Source organism: Wyeomyia smithii, chromosome 3, assembly GCF_029784165.1.
Source record: "Wyeomyia smithii strain HCP4-BCI-WySm-NY-G18 chromosome 3, ASM2978416v1, whole genome shotgun sequence".
Classification (NCBI taxonomy): Eukaryota; Metazoa; Arthropoda; class Insecta; order Diptera; family Culicidae; genus Wyeomyia; species Wyeomyia smithii.
The window spans coordinates 6,215,018-6,237,634 of NC_073696.1; the positions used below are offsets into that span (position 1 = coordinate 6,215,018).

Here is a 22,617-nt window from a genome sequence, read left to right on the forward strand (position 1 = left end):
ATGCACACATTAACAACCGACAATACTACAAATGGCCATGCGAGTAGATTTCACCTCCGGAAAGGACTGACAACCCATCTTTTGTCCGGCTTCTCTATTCTGGTTCACCAACTTGTGTGCAGTCACATCAAAAGCATCCTCCTAATAAGGATGCTGTGCATGAAGATGAGATGGCTCAGGAGCTCATCTCAACCTTTTTTTTCTCTTTCTCTCGCTGTCGCACCGTAGCTGAGCACCTTACTTCTGCGATTCGTCCGCGACTTGGTTCCGGCGAATTATCCCTCCGTTGACCGAACGCTCCCCCATTTCCGGTTGACGACAAGCGAGTTTTGTTGCGTCCGAAACAAGCAAACGTACGAGAATCATTCAGAGGAACCGTCCATTTTTGCCCGTCACGACCCCTTAGTCACAAAGTATCAAAAAAAAAAAAATCACCACACCGGAAAGCACCGTCACACACCACAATTGAAACACGGTCACCACCCATCTCCACTATTGAAAAAAAAAAAAAAAAACAATCGCTTAGATGCTTCTAACGGCAAACTTTCCATACACTCACACATACTTTAGTGCAAAACTTTTGTTCTCACTCTTGCTCTCTCTCTCTTTAGTCTCGATTTTCGGTTCCCGTTTTTCTTTTCGTATCCATGAGAATGAAGTAATAACCACCAACTAACAACTGTTCCTAACACGAAAAAAAAGTTAACCTAACCGATATACTAATCTTACTTTAATCTAGACAGATTTTAAACACACCTCTTGTTACTCTTAGCGAAAAAGAAATGAAAGTGAGCAGCAGTTGGAAAATTCATCATTACCGTATATTTATATTTTAGTGCTGATGAAGGCTTTGATGGCACATATCCAACAAATGTAGTCGTACGTAATAATGGTTCTTGTTTGTATGTGCCACCAGGAATCTTCAAATCAACATGTAAAATAGATATAACGTGGTTTCCATTTGATGATCAAAGATGTGAAATGAAGTTTGGTAGTTGGACATATGATGGTTTCCAGGTAAATGTGAAAACTATGAACACACCTACACACAGAAAAAAAAAAAACAATTTGCGTGAATTTTATGTTTTGACTACCGATGAACAAGTGCTGTTCTTATGTTTCTCAGTCTTTCTCTTTTCCGGCAAATGATTTCACCTAGAGTTTTATCTTTTATTATGAATTTTTTTTTCTTTGCTTTATTCTTTCTTCAATAGAGATTTTCTTCGGACCACCGTTGTTTCTTGTTAGTTTTTTTTCTTACTCTTTTTTTATCAGTAGCGGATTTTATGGCCTTCCTGAATGATGATGATGATTTGCCTACCACTTGCGAGCAATGTTTGGAAGCTTCCTTAGGAAGCTTCGCCTTTCAGATCCGTGCTAGGTTTTTTCTTTTCGTACTTTCTTTCGTTTTCAGCCGCCATTCTCTAGAGGCAGTCTGTGCTAGCCGCGCTTTGATTGAACTTGTTTAGATATCGAACCATAGAGGTTGTGAGCTTTCTCGTTTTGTACATAGAGACCGATGTTAGCGAGCGCGCTGTAAATTGGAGCTTCACTGGCGGAAGTAGCGATTGGCGGTGGCACTTTTATATTCCACTCGAAATTCACGAGTTCGCCCGTATCAATTTGTCATGATTGTTGATTACAATAATAAGCAGCCATTTTGGTGTTTCTCAATATTTTCAACTCGCTGAGATATATACAAAAACTACAAGTATTGTTTAAGATATAAATATTCAGTCAACAGAATTGGTCCCTAGAAAAACAGAAACAAAAAAATGAAACCGGTGCCACGCCAATTAGTAAAGACCGAAATTACCCGCAGCGTTTCCGTACAAAAAGAGTTGCTCCTGTTAGCTAGAAAAAGACCAACAAAGGCTAGGGCGTATGTTTTATTCTGGATTATCCGATAAATGATTTTTCTTTTGCAATTCACGTCTGCCACGATTCTGTTTGCTTAGACTGGTTTGATTTAGTACACCTAGTTTTGTACATACTTTCTCGAGTCCCGTATCCCTCACCGGAACCGATCCCGCCTCCACCATCAAATCATCTGTTATCAGTTTCATGTACCGAAATCGTTGTTAAAAAAAAACAAAAAGCAAAAACACGCACGCAGCCCAATTCCACATCGCCACACTCTCGAACCACAGGACGAAAACGGGTCCTCGACCCTTCGAAAGACTTTTTCGGTTTCGCTTCTGGGCGCTGTACGTAGCAGACTACATTGCGTCAGCAGTCGCGCTGGGTGCACTCCGAAAAAGACTTCGCAGAATCGGAGTCCGTCACACGTAGCATGCGAGAGCCTCGATCAACTCGAGTGGGGCAGCCAAACACAACTGAAACCAAAACCCTATGAGAGGAAAAACCATCATACAAACTATCAATGAACGAATCATATCATCGCCATTCTGAATTATAACCCCACCCAACAACAACAACAACAAAAAAGTTACATAAATAAATCGTAAAAACATATCCTCCTCATTGAGTGAATCAAAACGGTGAATTACTTTAGCCTCACATTGCACTCCTAGCGTATAATTGAAATTGATCTGCACCCGAGTTTTCATGCAATTGAGATGCTAGTTCAGATGCCTCCGTAGCCCGGGGGAGGGGAACACATCCTTAACGATTCTGGGCTTCGATTGAATTCCCTAGCATGAATGATCTCCAGGCCCAGAAAAAGCTTGCTCGTAAAGGATCCCCCCGCCCCGTTAACCACTAGCCCTTCCACGAACAAGCGATCCTGTTGACGCAAAACCCACACCGGAAGGATCCACTGGACACCCGTTTTTTTGCTGCTTCTCTTCTGTTTCTTCCTATGTTTGCAACATTTCAACGGTTCTCACCACCAAGGAACAAACTAGTCGACCATTTTCGCGTGTTCTTACTTTGTATAGCAATATTTATACACTCATTAGTTATGCATGTGTTTCATACGCTTCCTTTTTGAACCAAGCATCGAAATGTGTTTCGCTTTCGAAGTAAACTCCTTTATACATTTAAAAAAAAAAAAAAGAGAAACCCTTATCTTCACCATCCCGATCGAACTGAACCTGTACTACCTGCCTGTTGTGTGCGTGTGTGGACTGTGCTTTGAACACTAACAAGGATTTTTTTGTTTCATCTTCTTTCCTGCAATCTGTGTGTGCCACTGGAATCGCCTTGCAGCTGGACTTGCAATTGCAAGACGAAGCTGGAGGGGATATCAGTAGTTTCGTGACGAACGGGGAATGGGACCTGCTGGGTAAGTACATACAGAACCAATGAACTTGCATTGTAGGGACGCATTGTTGTTGGACGGAGAACCGGGATGAGGCTGGTGCCCTGGGGGATTAACTGGAAGCTCTTCCGTAATGAATATTTATGCTAGGAATTGCGTATTGTTGATGATATCGGTAGCGAGCGAAAGGAAATTCTATTTTAATTGGCTCGTTTGACTTGTTGGTCAACTGTTATAATAACTTGAGCTTCATATCATTTTATTTTACTCTATCCAAATTTGAATCTTTATATTTTACTTTATCCAATGTTGAATGTCAGAAGTTTATTACAATTTGTCGAATATATTTTGAAAATATCGAAAATGTGTTAAACTATCTAATGGCTTCTGATAAAAGTAATAAATATTCTACATCGCTTTGATAAATTGAAAATAAAAATCAAGAAAATGCATTAAATTCAGGAACCTACGAATGCCAGGGATCATTAGGGAATATAAGCGTTGGTTTTTATATGATCTGCGAGCTAGCCAAAAAGACAACTTTTCTTTCCGGGACATCAAATAGATCAACACCGAAGAAGCAATCTAAATTAATCGTTGAAAATTTCGCTACTGATTTCTATCCAATTGTTCTTGAGCGGCTGCTGAAATTCTTGCCCTTAGAATTTCAGCTCCGCTCGATCTCATGGAATAAGCGGCATGGCCCGCTAATATCAATTTAAATATTTATCCGAAGTTTCGTTGCATTTATAGTTTGCCCTAGCTTTCAAACGTGAACAGAACCGAATGGTAGTCGTCATTTTTTTGTATTTGAAAATGACGGCACCATTCGATAACCGTTGTTTGATACTTGGTGGCTAGTACACTGCCTATAGAGGTCCGTGTATGAGCTGATCCCATATACGAAAAGTGACGCTGCGCTGAGCTTACTTTTCTGGATAATATGCCGCTGGATTGCATTTTTCCGGAAAATCAAACCCTTGACAACTCATTCGTTGTTTTGCTTTCGTCTCGATTAGACGCAAATTGTTCATCTCCGTTTGAGTTTGCAAAATAACAATACACGAGTTATCGTACGGGTGTTTTTTTGTCGATTAGTTCTTGTGCTGCGCGATAACAATAGCCGGTAGTTTATCGGCAGAAACATCTTCTGCACACTGGTAGGGGCAGGCTACCCCGCCAGTGATCCGATACGCAGCTGATATATCAGCAAGAATAATTCTCCCGCACCGCTGTTACCCCGCTAGCAGCACGGACCACCATACGATCGAGCGAGTGGAAGTCAACTACAAGTGGCATCTACAAGGTCGCGTGTAGGATACGGCCACTGTGTCACAACACGAAGCTGGATCGTCATTGTTTGTTCTGCGGAGACGCTCGATTAATCCTACTATCAGCCGTGAGGTCGTGACTTAGACGTTCGGTGAAGTATTCACTTTAGAATTTTTATCATTATTATTAATAGTATTATTATTGTTATTATTATAATTATTATTACTATTATTATTATTATTATTATTATTACTATTATTATTATTATTATTATTATTATTATTATTACTATTGTTATTAGTATTAGTATTACTGCCTTTTTTTTAATTTTGATCCATTGTAGTTTGAAAAATTGTTTTTAAAATTTAATAGCAACTATTTGACCCCCCCCCCCCCCACATTCGAATATTTATCGTTTGTGTGCGGTAGAGCGTAACGCTCCCGCAAAATGGACGACATGCAGGTGCAACTATTCCTGGATGTGGAAACAACTGGGGAAGAGATTGAGATCTCCCCCATCAATTCCCCTCTACCTTCCCCGCTACCTAGCCCCGTACCAAGGGTACCGGCAACACGGGTGAAAGCTTACCCAGATGCTTCGAAAGGTCCGTTCGTAGTTTACTTCAGGCCCATAAAGAAGCCTCTAAATATAATTCAAATCGGCAAGGACCTGGCAAAACAGTTTTCGGACGTAACCGAAATTACAAAGGTTAGACCGAACAAACTGCGAGTTGTTGTGAGTAGCTTGAAGCAAGCAAACGCAATTGCTAGCTACGAGCTCTTCACGAGAGAGTACCGCGTGTACATCCCTGCCAAGGACGTGGAGATCGACGGTGTGGTTACCGAAGGAAGCCTCACGGTCGATGACATTTTGCGTCACGGGGTTGGCTGCTTCAAAAACCCCCTGATTCAAGATGTAAAGATACTGGATGTCAAGCAATTGCATTCAGTATCCATCGAAGAAGAGAAGAAGAAATTCTTCCCTTCGGATTCCTTCCGTGTAACATTCGCCGGATCCGCACTGCCGAACTACATCTCTTTGGACAGGGTTCGTCTGCCTGTACGCCTGTTCGTACCGCGGGTCATGCATTGCCAAAACTGCAAGCAGTTAGGTCATACAGCCACCTACTGCTGCAACAAGGCACGCTGCAGCAAGTGCGGAGGCAATCATGCTGAGACCGCTTGCAGTGAGGATACTGAAAAGTGTCTTTACTGCGAGGGAACTCGGCATGACCTTTCGGGGGGTCCCGCGTACAAACAGCGCGAGGAAAAAATAAAGCGTTCCCTCAAGGAACGATCAAAGCGCTCTTTCGCAGAAATGCTGAAGAGTGCTGAGCCACCCTCGACAGGAAACATCTTTTCCTTTTTGCCAACCGATGAGGGTACATCTGACGATCCCGTCGAAGGGTGTTCTTATGCCATGCCAGAAGGATCTAGGAAGAGGAGAATGATCAACTCTCCTAATCTTTCTCGCAAAGGTCGCAAGATAACCCCTAGCGGAATGACCAATAAGCCAACCCAAAAAGGAAGCGGTGAAGAAAAACCGAAGCAAGTACCTCCCGGTTTTAATTTTAAATCAAACCAGGAGTACCCACCGCTTCCTGGGGCACCAAAAACCCCTCGGGCACCCATTTCTCGATCAGAAGATAAAATAGAAACAGGGTTCATAAAATTTTCTGATATTGTGGACTGGATATTTAAAACATTCAACATACCAGATCCCCTACAAAATATTCTTCTTGCCCTTCTTCCTACAGTGAAAACCTTTTTGATGCAACTAGCAGCAACTTGGCCCCTCATTTCAGCTATCATATCTTTCGATGACTAATACGGCGAAAGAGGTTAGGAATTTTATCACTGTATTACAGTGGAATTACAGAAGTATCATCCCCAAATTCGATCTATTTTCTCATTTAATAAATACATACAATTGTGACGCATTTGCGCTCTGTGAAACCTTTCTCAATTCAAACGATCAACTCAATTTCCACGATTATAACATTATTCGTCGAGATCGAGACTCACACGGTGGAGGGGTACTTTTAGGGATTAAAAAGTGCTATTCCTTCTTCCGAATCGACCTCCCCTCGATCTCGAATATTGAAGTCGTTGCCATTCAAACGAATATGAATGGAAAAGACCTATGCCTTGTTTCGTTATATATGCCTCCATCCGCGCGGATTGAACAGAAGCATCTCACTGATATAGCAGAGTTGCTTCCCGCGCCTTTTTTGATATTGGGAGATTTTAATTCTCACTGTTCGCTATGGGGGTCGCTGTACGACGACAACCGATCTTCTTTAATCTGTAACTTGATCGATGACTTCAATATGACAGTTTTGAATACTGGGGAAGCGACACGTGTACCTAATCCTCCAGCACGTGAAAGCGTGCTTGACCTATCCCTCTGCTCGACATCACTAGCGCTAGATTGCCGGTGGAAAGTAATCAACGATCCCCACGGTAGTGATCATCTTCCAATCGTTATATCAATTGCTAATGGTTCAACTCCCCCGAACCCAATCAATATTTCCTACGACCTTACACGTAATATTGATTGGAAGTGTTATGAGTCTATTATAACGCAATCTATCGAGACTCACGAGGAACTTCCTCCGGAGGAAGAATACGCGTTCTTAGCTGGCTTGATAATCGACGCCGCGACTCAAGCTCAGACGAAACCGATACCCGGGGTAACGATTAGACAGCGCCCTCCCAACAAATGGTGGGACAAAGAGTGCTCTGAGCTGTACGCGCGAAGGTCCGCGGCGTATAAGGACTACCGGGAGAACGGCACTGTCAACCTGCTTCGAAAGTACGAGGCACTGGGCAGGCAGATGAAGAGCTTAGTAAAGGCGAAAAAACGCGGGTACTGGCGGCGGTTCGTAAACGCGTTGTCCAGGGAAACAGCGATGAGCACTCTTTGGGATACCGCCAGGCGCATGCGGAACCGTGACGTTTCGAATGAAAGCGAGGAGTATTCAGATCGCTGGATACTCGATTTTGCCAAAAAGGTCTGTCCAGACTCTGTACCGGAACAGAAAACCTTTCGCGACGCGTTATTAGTAACTACGGAAGAGCCTCCATTTTCGATGTTGGAATTTTCAATGGCTCTCCTGTCGTGCAACAATAAGGCTCCAGGGTTAGATAGAATAAAATTCAACCTGTTGAAGAACCTACCCGACTCTGCAAAAAGACGCTTGTTGAATTTATTCAACAAGTTTCTTGAGCTAAATATTGTTCCGCATGACTGGAGGGAGGTAAAAGTCATTGCTATTCGGAAACCCGGGAAACCTGCCTCTGATCACAATTCATATAGGCCGATTGCGATGCTCTCTTGCCTCCGGAAATTAATGGAGAAAATGATCCTCTTACGGTTAGACAAATGGGTCGAAACAAACGGGTTACTTTCAGATACTCAATTTGGCTTTCGCCGGGGCAAAGGGACGAACGATTGCCTAGCGTTGCTTTCTACTGAAATTCAACTAGCCTTTGCTCGAAAAGAGCAAATGGCTTCTGCGTTCATGGATATTAAGGGGGCTTTTGACTCTGTCTCTGTAGAAGTTTTAAGCGCGAAACTTCATTCGCAGGGACTTTCACCATATTTGAATAACTTTTTGCTCAATTTGTTGTCAGAAAAGCATATGTATTTCTCACATGGCGATTCGACAACTTCCCGAATTAGTTACATGGGCCTCCCCCAGGGCTCATGTTTAAGTCCTCTCTTATATATTTTTTACGTCAATGACATCGATGAATGTCTTGCAAATTCATGCACGCTAAGGCAACTTGCAGACGATAGCGTTGTATCCATTACTGGTGGCAAGGCTAGCGACCTGCAAGGACCATTGCAAGATACCTTAGACAATTTGTCTGAATGGGCTCTTAAGCTGGGTATCGAATTCTCTCCGGAGAAAACTGAGCTGGTCGTTTTTTCTAGGAAGCATAACCCAGCTCAGCTGCAGCTCCTACTAACGGGTAAAACGATCTCTCAGGTTTTAGTCGCTAAATATCTCGGGGTCTGGTTCGACTCCAAATGCACCTGGGCTTGTCATATTAGGTATCTGACACAAAAATGCCAACAGAGGATTAATTTTCTTCGTACGATTACCGGAACTTGGTGGGGTGCTCACCCAGGAGACCTTCTAAGGTTATACCAAACAACGATATTGTCAGTTCTTGGGTACGGCTGTTTCTGCTTTCGCTCCGCCGCGAACACGCACATTATAAAATTAGAGAGAATACAATATCGTTGTTTGCGTATTGCCTTGGGTTGCATGCAGTCGACCCATACGATGAGTCTTGAAGTGCTAGCGGGTATTCTTCCGTTGAAACATCGTTTTTGGAATCTCTCTTACCGGTTGCTAATTCGATGCACAGTTATGAACCCATTAGTAATTGAAAATTTCGAGAGGTTGGTCGACCTTCAATCTCAATCCAGATTTATGACTTTATATTTTGACTATATGGCTCAAGATATTAATCCATACGATTCCTCCAATGTCGCACTTTTAGCTACTTCTAATAATGCTATATTCTTCGACACCACCATGAAACAAGACATTTCTGGTATCCCGGATCAATTGCGACCCCAAGAGATCCCTAAGATTTTTTCCAATAAGTTTAAACATGTTAGTTATGATAAAAGGTTTTACACTGACGGATCTATTCTAGATGAGTCCACTGGCTTCGGTGTTTTCCACGAAAATTTTACCGCCTCCTACAAACTCGATGCTCCTGTTTCCGTGTACGTCGCAGAACTTGCTGCTATTCAGTACTCTCTTGGAATCATCGAAACCCTACCTATAGACCACTACTTCATCTTCACAGATAGTCTCAGTGCCATTGAGGCTCTGCGATCAATGAAGCCTGTGAAGCACACCCCGTATTTCCTGGGGAAAATACGGCGGTTTTTAAGTGCTTTAACAGATAAAAATTACCAGGTTACCTTAGCGTGGGTCCCTTCTCATTGCTCGATTCCGGGTAACGAAAAGGCTGACTCTTTAGCTAAGGTGGGTGCTATTGACGGCGATATTTATGAAAGACCAATTGCTTATGATGAATTTTATAGCATTTTGCGTCAGAGAACACTCAACAGTTGGCAATCATCATAGAACTCAGATGAACTGGGACGGTGGCTACATTCCATTTTTCCTAAGGTATCAACGAAAGCATGGTTCAAGGGGTTGGATGTAGGTCGGGACTTCATTCGCGTGATGTCCAGACTTATGTCCAATCACTATACGTTAAACACGCATCTCTTTCGTATAGGGCTTGTAGACAGTAATCACTGCGTTTGTGGCGATGGCTACCATGACATCGAGCATGTTGTTTGGTCGTGTACCGAATACTGTGGTGTTAGGTCTGAGCTTATAGATTCCCTTCGGGCCCGAGGAAAACAACCGAACGTACCCGTTAGAGACATTCTGGGAAGCGGTGATCTCCAGCACATGACACAGCTATACGTGTTCATAAAACACGCTGGTAATAAAATATGAAACTCTTCTATCTATTTGTTAGATTACCATTCCCGCTACACGCTGAAAGAAGATGATACACTAAGCTGGAGACACTCAAACGAAGACTCGGCATCTTTATGTTCACGCAGACACCTCAGTCCAAACTGCTCAAATAGAACATCACTGCTTAGCCATGTACAAATAAATAAATCGTATAACTCAATATAGTTGAAATCAAAATTGTAACTCCCCTCCTCTCACCTTAAATCCCCACTAGCTCGTAGTCGGCCGCGAGAATAAAAAAAAAGGCCTCCCTCTTTTCCCTGCTAATTTAGAATTTAAAAAAAATGTACTTGGCTCAGTTAAACATAAATTGTATTGTGCCGTGTCAAATAAACTATTTAAAAAAAAAAAAAAAAAAAAAAACCCTTGACAACTACGGGGGAGTAAGTTTGCAGACTCATCATCTGTTCTTAGATTTCAAGATGGCATATCATATAGGAAAGTGCAAAGAGTTATGGATGATTATGCTTGAAAATAGTTTGCCAACAAAACTGACTCGTCATAGTCAGGATGGCGGATGTAATTTTGGACTCGATCGTAACGTTGGACGGTCGGAAGCAAGTTGACGGGCTCTCGAACCTGTTTAGGGTGTAGTACGGAGAGCTGACGTTGCAAAGAAGCGATACCATCATCTCGACGTATTATATGCTCCTTAGCTTTGCAGATGACATTGATATCGTCGGTGTTAACTACAGCGCAATAGAAGAATCATTCGTACCTCGAGGAAAGCAGCAGGAAAAGGACAGATTGACGGCGGACTCTCCTTCACAACCGAACGAGCGAAAGTAGGGCAGCAAAAGACGCAACGCGCAATTCTTCCCCAGGACAAACTTATTCCCGGCAGCCGTTCTCTCGCCTGGTATATTCACAGATCGCCAAAAATTTGCTCACGTGACCAGCATTCTTTCGGGTCCGTTTTCTTTTTTTTCCTCATCTAAGAGTTTGTACAGCATTTCCCTTGCCATCATATGAAGCACGCTGCATGCTTATAGACATACAAGCACTTAAAAATATCATTATCATTATTTCTCAACGCGTGCAATCTTCTAAATTATTATCGCAACTAAATTTTTATGCACCCAGTCGTCAATTAAGAAATCGTAAAATATTTTCGGAAAGCTCTCACAGAACTAACTACTCAAAAAATGGCCCAATAAATCGCATGATGCGTCACTATAATCAGCACTGCGAAAATATCGACATCACTATGGGCAGAATTCAAATCAAAAAACGACTAACTACTGGAAGTAATGTATAGAATATAAGAAAACATTGTATTATTATAACTGTTGTCTACATTTGCTTGACGAAATAAATAAATAAATATATCATTTAAGAGTTTGCTTAAATTTCGTCTTTCGCGTGGCAAAATTCAAACGATCGGCAAAGCTTTTCTTTCAGAATATTTGTGATACCTGGTGGTTAATAGCAAGTTTTTCCGTGATGAAATATTCAGGCTCGGGCGGTTTCATACCACGAATGTTGTGAATGAATATAAGGTATTGAAAGTTGTTGCTGGGCCGGATTTGTGTAGCCATCTGATCCGAATCTTATTCCATTTCTTTGATCAATTCTTTTGGAACACCCCTGGAACGAGTAGACCCCGTGCTTGTTGAATGTGTGGTGTGGATGAAGACACCCGTTCGGAGAGTGCCGATTGAAGCCCGGTGGGTGGATGGCTGGCGATTGGAGCCCAAAATCGAGTGATGTGGAGACAATTTTTAAATTCGGCAGTCGCCATAAAAGAGACATTCGTGTAGTTTTTTTGTTCAATTCTAATATTTGAGCATAACTGAGCTGGCAACACGACTAACCGATAATACGTGCCCCGAAAGCAATCCGTTAAAGTTATTGATTTATAAGTGAAATGAGGGACCAAACTTGCTAAAAAATGTACAGTTGTGATCTGTGATGCTTTGTTTAAGTGAGAAAAGTGGAGGTTTTGTGAAAAACACAGTGTTCTATGCGTGGAAGTTATAATTTATCCACGAAATCAAATTGAAAATTGTTAGGCCAGTTAGGTTGCGTGAGTGTGAGTGCCTACTTCGTGCGTCGCGCTAACAAGCGGTTCATTATTAACGTGCGATAATGGAGTGCATATGGTGGTGTGAACGAAGAGAACGACACTTCCTGGAGAGCGGAGAGAATAGCGTTGCGCTGTGCTAGTCGGCGTTTGTTTCGCTGGCATAGGCATAACCAAACTAAAACAGATGAGTATATGTTTTTTGTATCAAACATTTCATGTGTGTAGTGGTTTTTAGCGGGCTTTGGCAGAAGCGTGAATGTGTGATCTGTTGGGTGCACGAGGTGTGGTAGCTTTTCGGCTGCGAGTAGGGTTTTTTTTTGTTTGCGCGATGAGTCTTGAAATGTTTTACTTTTTTTCTCCCACAAAAATCGTCAGGTGAGGTAGGTTATCTTCTTATCAACGGGCTCGATACGACATACACGATTCGCTTTTGGAATTTTATTTTTTTTTTCTAATTGGTCCGCGTTCGAATATGGTTTACATCATGTGATGATCCACCGGATACCACGTAGTTGCCAGTTTGAGGAACGACGTTGCCGTGCCGTTGCCGTTTGATTGTGACCGTTATGAATGTTTAACTGTTGCAGTTTCGATTGTCCATATAGAAAACCGAGTGCAATTAAGATGTTTTTCTGGAGATTTTTTTCGTGTGGTTTTGTGTAATAGTGTTGTTTATTACAATTTATGGTAGAATAGATTAATTAAGTTGTATTTACTGATGTGTCGTGTGCTATGAATTTTTAAACGCACTGACTCTCGCATGACAGGTAATAGAAAATTCAATGGAGTCGAGTTTGACTTTCGAGGATTATTTAGTCAGCCTGAAATAATCATGATTGGTTTGGTCCTGTCAATAATTTCAAGGCTTTTGATTAGTATGTACATCTACACCTGATGTTTGCACTTAATGTTTTAGATGCACCAAACTTTGCCATTTTTCTATCTTTCCAACAGTATCACACCCATTATAAGGTAATGGGTAGCTACACTTAGTAATGAGCCAATATGACGCATAGTATACTTTGAATCCGTCATCTACCACGGTTTTACACGGTCAGGCTTCAAGTAGGGTTTTATTAGCAAACATGTTCTCACCTCGAGAGGAATGGTGTGGTTTATGAAAGCTGGGAGTATGGTGCAGTGATAATACATGAAATCTTATGCTTCACTTTTCCGATTTTTCTAGCTTTTGGGCTGTTTATGTTTTGTATACAATGTTCCAAACATGACTAGGTCGGCATTTTGTTAACAAACTTAAGACCATATATTGGTCAATATGGAAATTTGCATTTTTAAATTATTAAGGCTTTGCATGCATGAAACTTTGCCAATTTTTTTTTATTTAATAGGCAACATTCGCAACGACAACTAAGATAGAATCGGCGTGAAAAGTCGTGTCCCCGAGTTTCTGCGTCGGTAGGAGGGAATAGAGCGGTCGTGCATAGTGCTTCGATGTAAACTGCGTTTCCGGCTCGGGAGCATTTTACTTATATGAACGTTTTTAGAATATAGTGATTTCGAGGGCTATACCCAGATACTTGTTCATGTCTCACTGTGTCTGTTTAACCGAAGATTTCGTCCGGTCGGTAAATATCGCGATTAACGAAAACACAATGTATACCCTCTAAAGAATCGCGTCGGCCGACGTGCAGTCGTTTCTTCGAAAGTACTCGGGATTGACAAATAGCTGATGGCTACGAGTAGCAAAAGCTACATCGCGGACCGTTTGGCAAGAAATATACTCATGGTTCGTTTTCGTAATAAGCGCGCATCATTGTTATATTCTGTTTTTCAGGTGTGTTTTTCGCGGGATCGTATCGTTTTTTTTAGAGCAGACAAAGTGTATACGAGAAACGTCGTTGGTCGATTTGTTAGGTAGAAATGTCCGGTTGAACGAACCCCTAGAACGAACCCCATGAGGTCGAATTATCTAAAGATAGATCAACAACGCGCCCTTGATTTCGGTGTAAAAAGGGACAGGGGATCACCTTACGAGGAGATACCATATCATTTGAAGTTGTCCCAATTTGATCAAAGGTCTAGTATTCTCGCGTACGATTTATTGTTGCGGTGTTACATTGTCAAACTGAATAAGTTCGAATCGCATTATGAATATCGTGGCGGATATAATGAACTTGTGCGCGATACTTGTTCTAAAGAACCCGACACTCGAAACCAGCGCATCGTTTACCAAAACGAACCCTGCTGTGTACCTTGCCCTTTCTCCAGCATCCCAGTGATTTCTCGTGGAAGTGCAGAGGTGTTCTCGGCTTCCAATAAGCGAGTATCATGTCAACATTTTCCTATACAAATTCCTTCTTTGACCTGCATTCGGATGCGGCCGGCGCTGGTATTGCCTAATACAAAGATTAAGGTCACCAGGTTTTACACATTGAGGATGCATGTTGGTCCCAAACATCATCTATTGGTTCTCTGTGTAATTACAGCTGATCTGGCAATAACGGAGTAGCAACCGCGGGCGGTCAATCATGCTCATGCTCATGCTCATGCTCAATTCTAATATTTGAGCATAACGGGGACGAATGTCTTTTTGGAGTAGAGAAAAGCCAACTTGAGTAGAGCCCCTGCATCTCGATTACTTCTTCTCAAACGGGCATAAAATCCTCTCATTTTTTCTCTTTAAAAATACAATTTTAAAATACAAGTCATTTAAACCTACGAGAAATTCGTGTTGTTATCGTAGCTAAGGATCGCATTCTTTTAAACTGAATTGCAAGTAAAAGGATTCAAATTTTGATTCTGGTATCCATACAATACATTGCACTCATAAGCTCAGCAACCTATGTACAATGGTCCAGAAACCGAATTGAGGGGGAAATTTGGGTCTAGAGCTCTATAGCAACATTTTAGAGAAAACCTTTCTTCTACAAAGTTGTTACTTATGATAAAGCGCTCATTGAAAAATTATCAAAAATTAGAGTGACCAACATTTTCGATGCAATCAAGTATCTAACTTTTTAATCTTTGTAGATAGAAAAAAAATTTGTTCTAAAATGTTATAGCTCCAGTAATTTTAAGTAACTTTGTATAAAAAAGTTTTTTTCTATCTTTGAAAACAACCGATTTATATTGAAAAATCATATTTTACGCTCTAACTTTTTTATTTCAAGTTTCATCTCAAAGCTGTCTTTGAACGACTTTTAGAGCTTTTTAAGAGAAACAATTTGCAACGCTGGCATCGTAAATATCTCAATTTTACTCAAAGTTATTAATATTTTTCATCAAAAAATATGCATTTTTCATTTGTATGTCATTCATTTTGGGGCAAACATAAAAAATATCTCTTGGTTTTATTTTGAAGGGCATATTTGACTCTATAAATGGAGGAACTTTTAGAAATATGTTATTTTTTAAATTTGAGTAAATTCAATTTAAAAACAAGATGAAAATTTCAATACTTTTATACATTATGTTTCTACTTCAAGAAGTAAATGTGGAGCTGACGATTGAAAAATGTACTAACTGGGGAAATTGTTAATTAGAAATTTACGAAAAATATAGTCCAGCAGGTGGGACTCGAACCCACAACTTCTAATCTCCGGTCAGATGCGTTTCCGATTACACCATTTATGTATTTATGTAATCGGAAACGCATCTGACCTGAGATTAGAAGTTGTGGGTTCGAGTCCCACCTGCTGGACTATATTTTTTGTAAATTTCTAATTAACTATTTCCCCAGTTAGTACATTTTTCAATCGTCAGCTCCACATTTACTTCTTGAAATAGATATAAAAACAGCTTGACTTGCATTATAGTCATTAAAAATAAGAAAGATTTATACATTATGCATATAAAAGCACCCAAATTTATTTTTTGGTATTTTTTCTTATAACTAGACGTAATTACCTTTAATTTGACCCAAAAAGATCGAAAATCGATCAACTGGTTCAAAAGTTATGAATTTTTTTAAATAAAATACATCGAACATAGCCGTTTTTTATGGTCACCCTATTTCGGAGCTGGTCCCCTTAACAACTCAACGAAACAATACTGGTTTGATTATTTTCAACATAGATGCATCCCTGCGATTTTGAGCACAATTGAAGCGCTTTGCGTGACCAACTTCGAAATAGGGTGACCATAAAAAACGGCTGTGTTCGATGTATTTGATTTTAAAAAAAATCACAACTTTTGAACCAGTTGGCGATTTTCAATCTTTTTGGGTCAAATTAAAGGAAATTTCGTCTAGTTATAAGAAATACCAAAAAATAAATCTGGGTGCTTTTATATGCATAATGTATAAAATTATTGAAATTTTCGGCTTGTTTTCAAATTGAATTTACTCAAATGTAAGAAATAACATATTTCTAAAAGTTCCTCCATTTATAGAGTCAAGTATGCCCTTCAAAATGAGACCAAGAGATATTTTTTATGTTTGCCCCAAAAAGAATGACATACAACTGAAAAACGCATATTTTTTTATGAAAAATATTAATAACTTTGAGTAAAATTAAGATATTTACGATGTCAGCGTTGCAAATTGTTTCCCTTAAAAAGCTCTAAAGTCGTTCAAAGACAGTTTTGAGATGAAACTTGAAATAAAAAAGTTAGAGCGTAAAATTTGTTTTTTCAATATAAATCGGTTGTTTTCAAAGATAGAAAAAAACTTTTTTTTACAAAGTTACTTAAAATTAATGGAGCTATAACATTGTAGAACAAATTTTTCTTCTATATACAAAGATAAAAAAGTTAGATACTTGGTTGCATCGAAAATGATGGTCACTCTAATTTTTGATAATTTTTCAATGAGCGCTTTATCATATGTAACAACTTTGTAGAAGAAAGGTTTTCTCTAAAATGTTGCTATAGAGCTCTAGACCCAAATTTCCCCCTAAATTTGGTTTCTGGACCATTGTGCAATGGGGAATCGCTGGCCATCAGTCCAAAAATTTTTTTACGTCAGCTGTTTCATAATATTTTTTTTATTGCTATGACATGACAAATCTGATTTTTCATGACTTTTCAAAACTGGGTATACTGACGTTTTTTGACATATTATTTTTAAAAAAAGTGCATTTTTTTGAAACGTTTTGCAGCATCAATGGTAGCTGGATTTTTTTTGGCGTCAAAAGAAAAGTTGTTCGAAACACTGTGCAAAACAGATCTTTTTCATTAAATATAGAAAAATTTGATCAAAGCAGGCCTGATACTAGAAAAAATAATGAAAAAAGTGATTTATTTTTAAAAGCAGCATAAAAGTTGCCGCTAATCTGAGTGCATGATTTATACATAATATCGGCTGGGATTCGAGCACTGGCAATAATCTGGGCTCAAAATACAGTATGAAACTACACGCAAAACTTTTTCTTGTGACTTTAAAAGCGATAGCGCAAAATTGGCTTTTTAGGTAACAAATTTGTTACTTGAAAGGCAATAAAGTTCTTCCCCAGTCAAGTAACAACACATACTGTAATATATTTTGTACGTGTTACAGGAGTACGACTATCTTATAATGGTCGTTTTAACCTCATTCAAAATTTTCTCAGTCAAAATATGCTCCTTTTCCATCTCCAGTCGAGAAAAACCACACAACGCAACTCCGGCAACTCTGATCACAAGGTAGGGGAACTGCTCCATTATTCATCTCATTAGGCCGATATTCATTAAGAATGCACGGATTAAACACAAAATTTTCACGAAATCATTGAACAAATAAACTTAATATGCTTACGTGCTTTTATGGAATCGTTCAGCATTGTATAGTAAAATTAGCTAGATTTATCCTGAATTTTGTAAAACAAACCAATTTTCACAACGCTTCCATATCCATCTCAAAACTTGAATCACTGCTCAATTATTCATCTCACGACGGCCCCATATTCATCACACTGTTAATCATGATTCACATTATCATGAACGAACGTAGCCGCAGCCCGTCGTAGTAGGTTACCTAGATATCCGCTGCAGTTGTTTACGTGCAAAATTGGTAACCTAGGTAACTACTACACTGCTGTAGATTTATGTCAATTATGTCGGAATAATCCAACATTTTCAGTTTGATTTTTTCGTATTAACAGAAACTGATTTGGCAACTTTTGATTTTCTTCAACCCAGTGAAAATAGATGAAAATACATACAGTTGAAATTTAGAATTATAGAAATTCATCTCATATTTTTCTGATAATTCGAGCTTGTTTTAGGAGGTGGATTTGAGGTGAACATTTCAAAGATTAAAGTATTCTTAGTGATATAGTTTAGTGATTAAAATAAAAAGTGGTCCGCTAGTGATGAAAAAAACTGGTTGGCTGCTGAAAGAGTCCCATTGTAGCCGTATAGAACAATGCGCGAATTTTGTTTTCTGAGGTATGTGATTGAATTAAATGAGTTCGAAAGGAGATGCCCGACTACAATATCAAATTTAGTGCTTTTAAGTGAGTTTTTGAAGATAATACTTTATGAGGAATATAAAGTGAACTAAGAAAAATCCATCAACAGATTAGTTTAAGAAGAAAATATGCGTTTTTCCTGTTTTCAATTGTGTTTTCATATTGCATTAGATGGATATATGGGCTGAGATGAATAATGGAGTAGTTCCCCTATTTATGAGCTCAGAGAGAGGCATTTTTTTGAATCCGCTACCTTCAGGCTTGTAGTAGGCTTGTTTTGACGTGGGACTACGTCTTTGTTTTCTATACTGGGATACATTCTGTAAAATAGGAAACGAAACTGGCAAATGTTACGTCAGATTTCAAACGATAACAACAGCATAACCACATGATGGATAACAATAACCAATATATTGTTAGATGGATAAAACGTGTTACAATTTCATAATACGCTAGACATCATTATTATTTCAACGGTGAAAATTGATAAAAAGTTACAAGAAAATTTACGCGAACATTCCTAGCACAGACGATGTGAATGGACAACAATCATTCTATATGATATTCTCTGTTTCAATATAAAAAAATGGACAGAATTTTTCCTGTCCCAACAGGTCGATTTAAGTTTGCTTCCATGAACTTAGATTAATTTGAAGTCTCGAAGGTAAAGATCTTTCGAAAAGTTTTGAAAAAAGCCTTTTACTTGAACAATTCCTAAGCTTGCTGTCAGAGCATAATAAAAACTGATGTCTTGAAAGAAAACATGCTGGTAAAAGCAACAATACCGTACAGTATAATATACATATTATGTGTAGCAGAGTGCCGCTGGTCTCTCGTCGTCTATCATTGTATTGGTACACGACTTCTAATTCCGTGAAATCAAGGAAAAACTGCAATGCTGCTGCATTGATAGTGATTAAAAGTTTATCTCATGAATATGGTTACCTTAAAAAAAAACACAAACTACTCAACAAGAATTGAGCATTTTTGCAACGGTCATAAGATTTTTTTTGCAATTTGTCTTCGATATTCGTGATCGAAAAGTAGATTTCTGAAAATACAAATTTATAGAAGCTTAAGAGCCAGTGAATGCTTCTAAATATTTTGTCGATTCACTAGGATCTATTCAAAATCTTTGGTACACATTTCAACATTATTAGATGATATATTTTTGTTTTCAGCTTAACAAATAATATTCTTACGTATATTAGCTGTCTTCGTACTGTATGAATGTAAGTGTTGGCAATTGAAAAAAAAACTTGTTAAACAAAAAACAGAAATTAATCATTTCGAACTTTAACTTCCTTGTAATTGTTGATTGTTATGATTTTTCGCTGGAACTTGTTGATTATTTTGTTCAACATATCTTCTTATGTTTTTATGTGAACCTATGTAACGGCTTCGAAATTATTTCCATAATTAGATTTATGTAATAAATTTAATTTGATCAGAGTTAAATAAGACAAAATCATGTATTATGAGAACGTAGGTATTGTTGGGTTTGGTTTTTGAGGAAATAGAGCTATATCTGATTCAGACGCATTGCGAGAAATTCTTGGTGCTTCTACAATAATAACGACACGCTTGTGCCTTGTTAAATAAATGTTGTTCGCACAAAAACGCTCCAAAATATCATTAAGTGTAATCGAAGTTCTTTCGAGTGTTGTTCAATATATTTCTAAAAAGAAAATTTACGGGGAGGCTGCGTATAAAAAAAACTTAAACCCCAGAACGAACGAATTTTTGCTGTTTGCATATTCTGTTACCTTTGTAACTAAAAACCCTTTTAATTACAGTGTTTAGTCCCACGTCACCATTTCATACAACCATAGGGCTGCATACCTTTCAGTATTTTTCCTCGGAGAAACATTACTGTGCAGGAGATTATCTTTTTCTGCGCAAATAACTACTCTCACACTGGTGAGCAAAGCGACGCACTTGCTTAAAAAAAGAAGCGTATCGTGTGTATCAGAGGAGCTCTCAAAAAACACCGCTGTGGAATCTGGAATATTTCTCCAGAGAGATAATAAACTGGTGTGATTTTTCTCATATGAAAGGACAATACGCTCAATAACTACACCTCAGGGCTCACTGCAATGCTTTTACCTAAGTGAATATCAAATAAGGGAATAATATAGGTAGGAAAGTGTATTGCATTGTTTGCTTTGTATCTTGAAACTGAAAAAAATAAATCCAGCCGCCCGTCACGCAAAAATAAATCCGCGGCGTTCTTCTGTAAACTCTCTCTAGAGTGATTCACCACTCTTTTTTCGGTCTGTTGTGGTGTAAGCAGCAAGTGTGTTAGTTTCTCTGCGAGCAACAGAGACACAGCACAAAACTGAAATTAAAGAGTAGTACAAAAAATTAAGCTTGCCTCTCAGGTACAGAGGTGATGGAGTATGAATAAATTTATATTACGTTAACTATGATCGTAGTTCAAATAAATCATCAAATCTATCACCAATCAACTCCTGTTCGAGATGAGATACTCTAGAGAACCTCGACAAACCAAAACGACGCATGACGTTGACTACCGTATTCTTATATTCCATTAAAACAAATAGTAGAGGGAATTGCAACGCTTCTATTACAAAACTCCGAGACACCAAAAGGTACCAGTGGCCGATTATTCTTGTTTACTGGTTAGTCCGTCCAGAATTCCTGACATTTCAGTATTTTGCAGTAACCATATACTACTAACAGCCACCAGCATTACGGGTGAAATTGGCCCGAGATAACCGGTACTATTTTGTCTTTCCTCCTTTCAGTTGCTAACACCTAGCGTCCGTATGTAACTGGTACGGTTTAGTCATGAAACTGATGGGGTTTAATTGATTGATTTTTTTAAGGGACTTCAACCCCAAACGGTCATTCGTCCCTCTGCTTTGCTTGAGGAGAAACAGTCTCTTATATAGCCCAAAGACATACGCTGGATGACCGTGGCTTCTCAAACCTGGCGGTGCCGGTGGCGGTGCCACACGCAGTGGTGCCACATTTTCATCCGAATTTAGGAGCTCAAAAAATCTTATCACCTTGGTAAAATTTGAAAAAATCTGTAAATTAAAATCTGCATATGTACTGGACATATCCTTCTCGAAAAAAAATGCAATATAGCTTGTTTAACATTTTTTCCGCGAATTCATTCATGCACACGTTTATGCGTAGCATACGGATATAATTAAACCTCCGACACGCTCCACCGCATTTGAGTTAATTCATATTTTTCAACTACATAGTGAAGTTTAATTTACGACCTCATGAAAACCAAAAAAATCTGTATAAATCTGTATTATTTTCAGAAATCTGTATATGCAGATATCTGTATGAAAAATACGCAAAAATCTGTATAAATGCAGATAAATCTGTATATGTGGCATCACTGGCCACACGCGCTATAAACATGCACACACGCTTATAGCAAGCCACACATTAGGGACACACGCTACAGATATTCACACACGTTATGTGCACACACCCTATATATATACATACGCTGGATGATGGTGGCATCTCAAACCACCTGGCGGTGCGAGTCTCTTTCAGTTTCGGGTTGTATTCACCCAACGATATCTGAATCGGATTACCGCTGGTGGGGTCCAACTCAGATTGAAGGGAAGCCGAACTGAAAGAGGTAAGAACTGCAGCCAACCACTACCACCGCCGCTGTTGCCCGCTGCTGATCCACTTCGCCTACTGCCATCGGTGTTGATATCCGCTGCTGCTGCCTGCTGCTAGTAAACTTAACTGAAGGGGTGATATGTTCGAACGGTACCTTTATACCAAGGCTTCGTCAGTTAGTTAGAGAGCAGGAGGGGCTAAGGGCATCTTCAGCGGTGGTCCAAATCATTGTTTTGTTCTATTTTTTTTGGAACAAACTCAAATACCCTGCTGTACCGGTGGTGTAAATTTTGTTTTATACCAGATCTAAATTGAAAAAATTTAAAACTGGTATACGTTTTGGTCTATTTTTTTCACTTTTTGGAACAAGAAATAGATCTTTCTAAAACCCTTTGTACGCTGCCAATAGGTGGGTAAAATGTCATATTTCAATTGAATACCTCATTTTTGGCTATTTACATATAAGCGTTTTGCGCGAGTGTTGGGGAATAAACAAAACAAAGCTTTTTATGACAACTCACTGAACTGAAAACGTTCAAAATGCTGGGGAGACATTGCGCATTTCGTTTCGAGCAGCTTGAACAAAACTAAATGATCGCTGGGGCGTTA

General features: G+C 39.3%; 1 protein-coding gene across 3 annotated transcripts in view; it reads left to right on the top strand.

Annotated features, from left to right (window-relative positions):
- LOC129730225 (neuronal acetylcholine receptor subunit alpha-7-like) overlaps nucleotides 1-22,617 on the top strand; it is a 365,219-nt gene that overhangs the window by 231,442 nt on the left and 111,160 nt on the right. For all 3 annotated transcript variants that reach the window (XM_055689380.1, XM_055689377.1, XM_055689378.1), the window contains exons 6-7: nucleotides 837-1,017; nucleotides 3,172-3,247. In XM_055689380.1, the coding sequence (XP_055545355.1) occupies nucleotides 837-1,017; nucleotides 3,172-3,247 (257 nt within the window). The remainder of the gene's footprint in view (nucleotides 1-836; nucleotides 1,018-3,171; nucleotides 3,248-22,617) is intronic.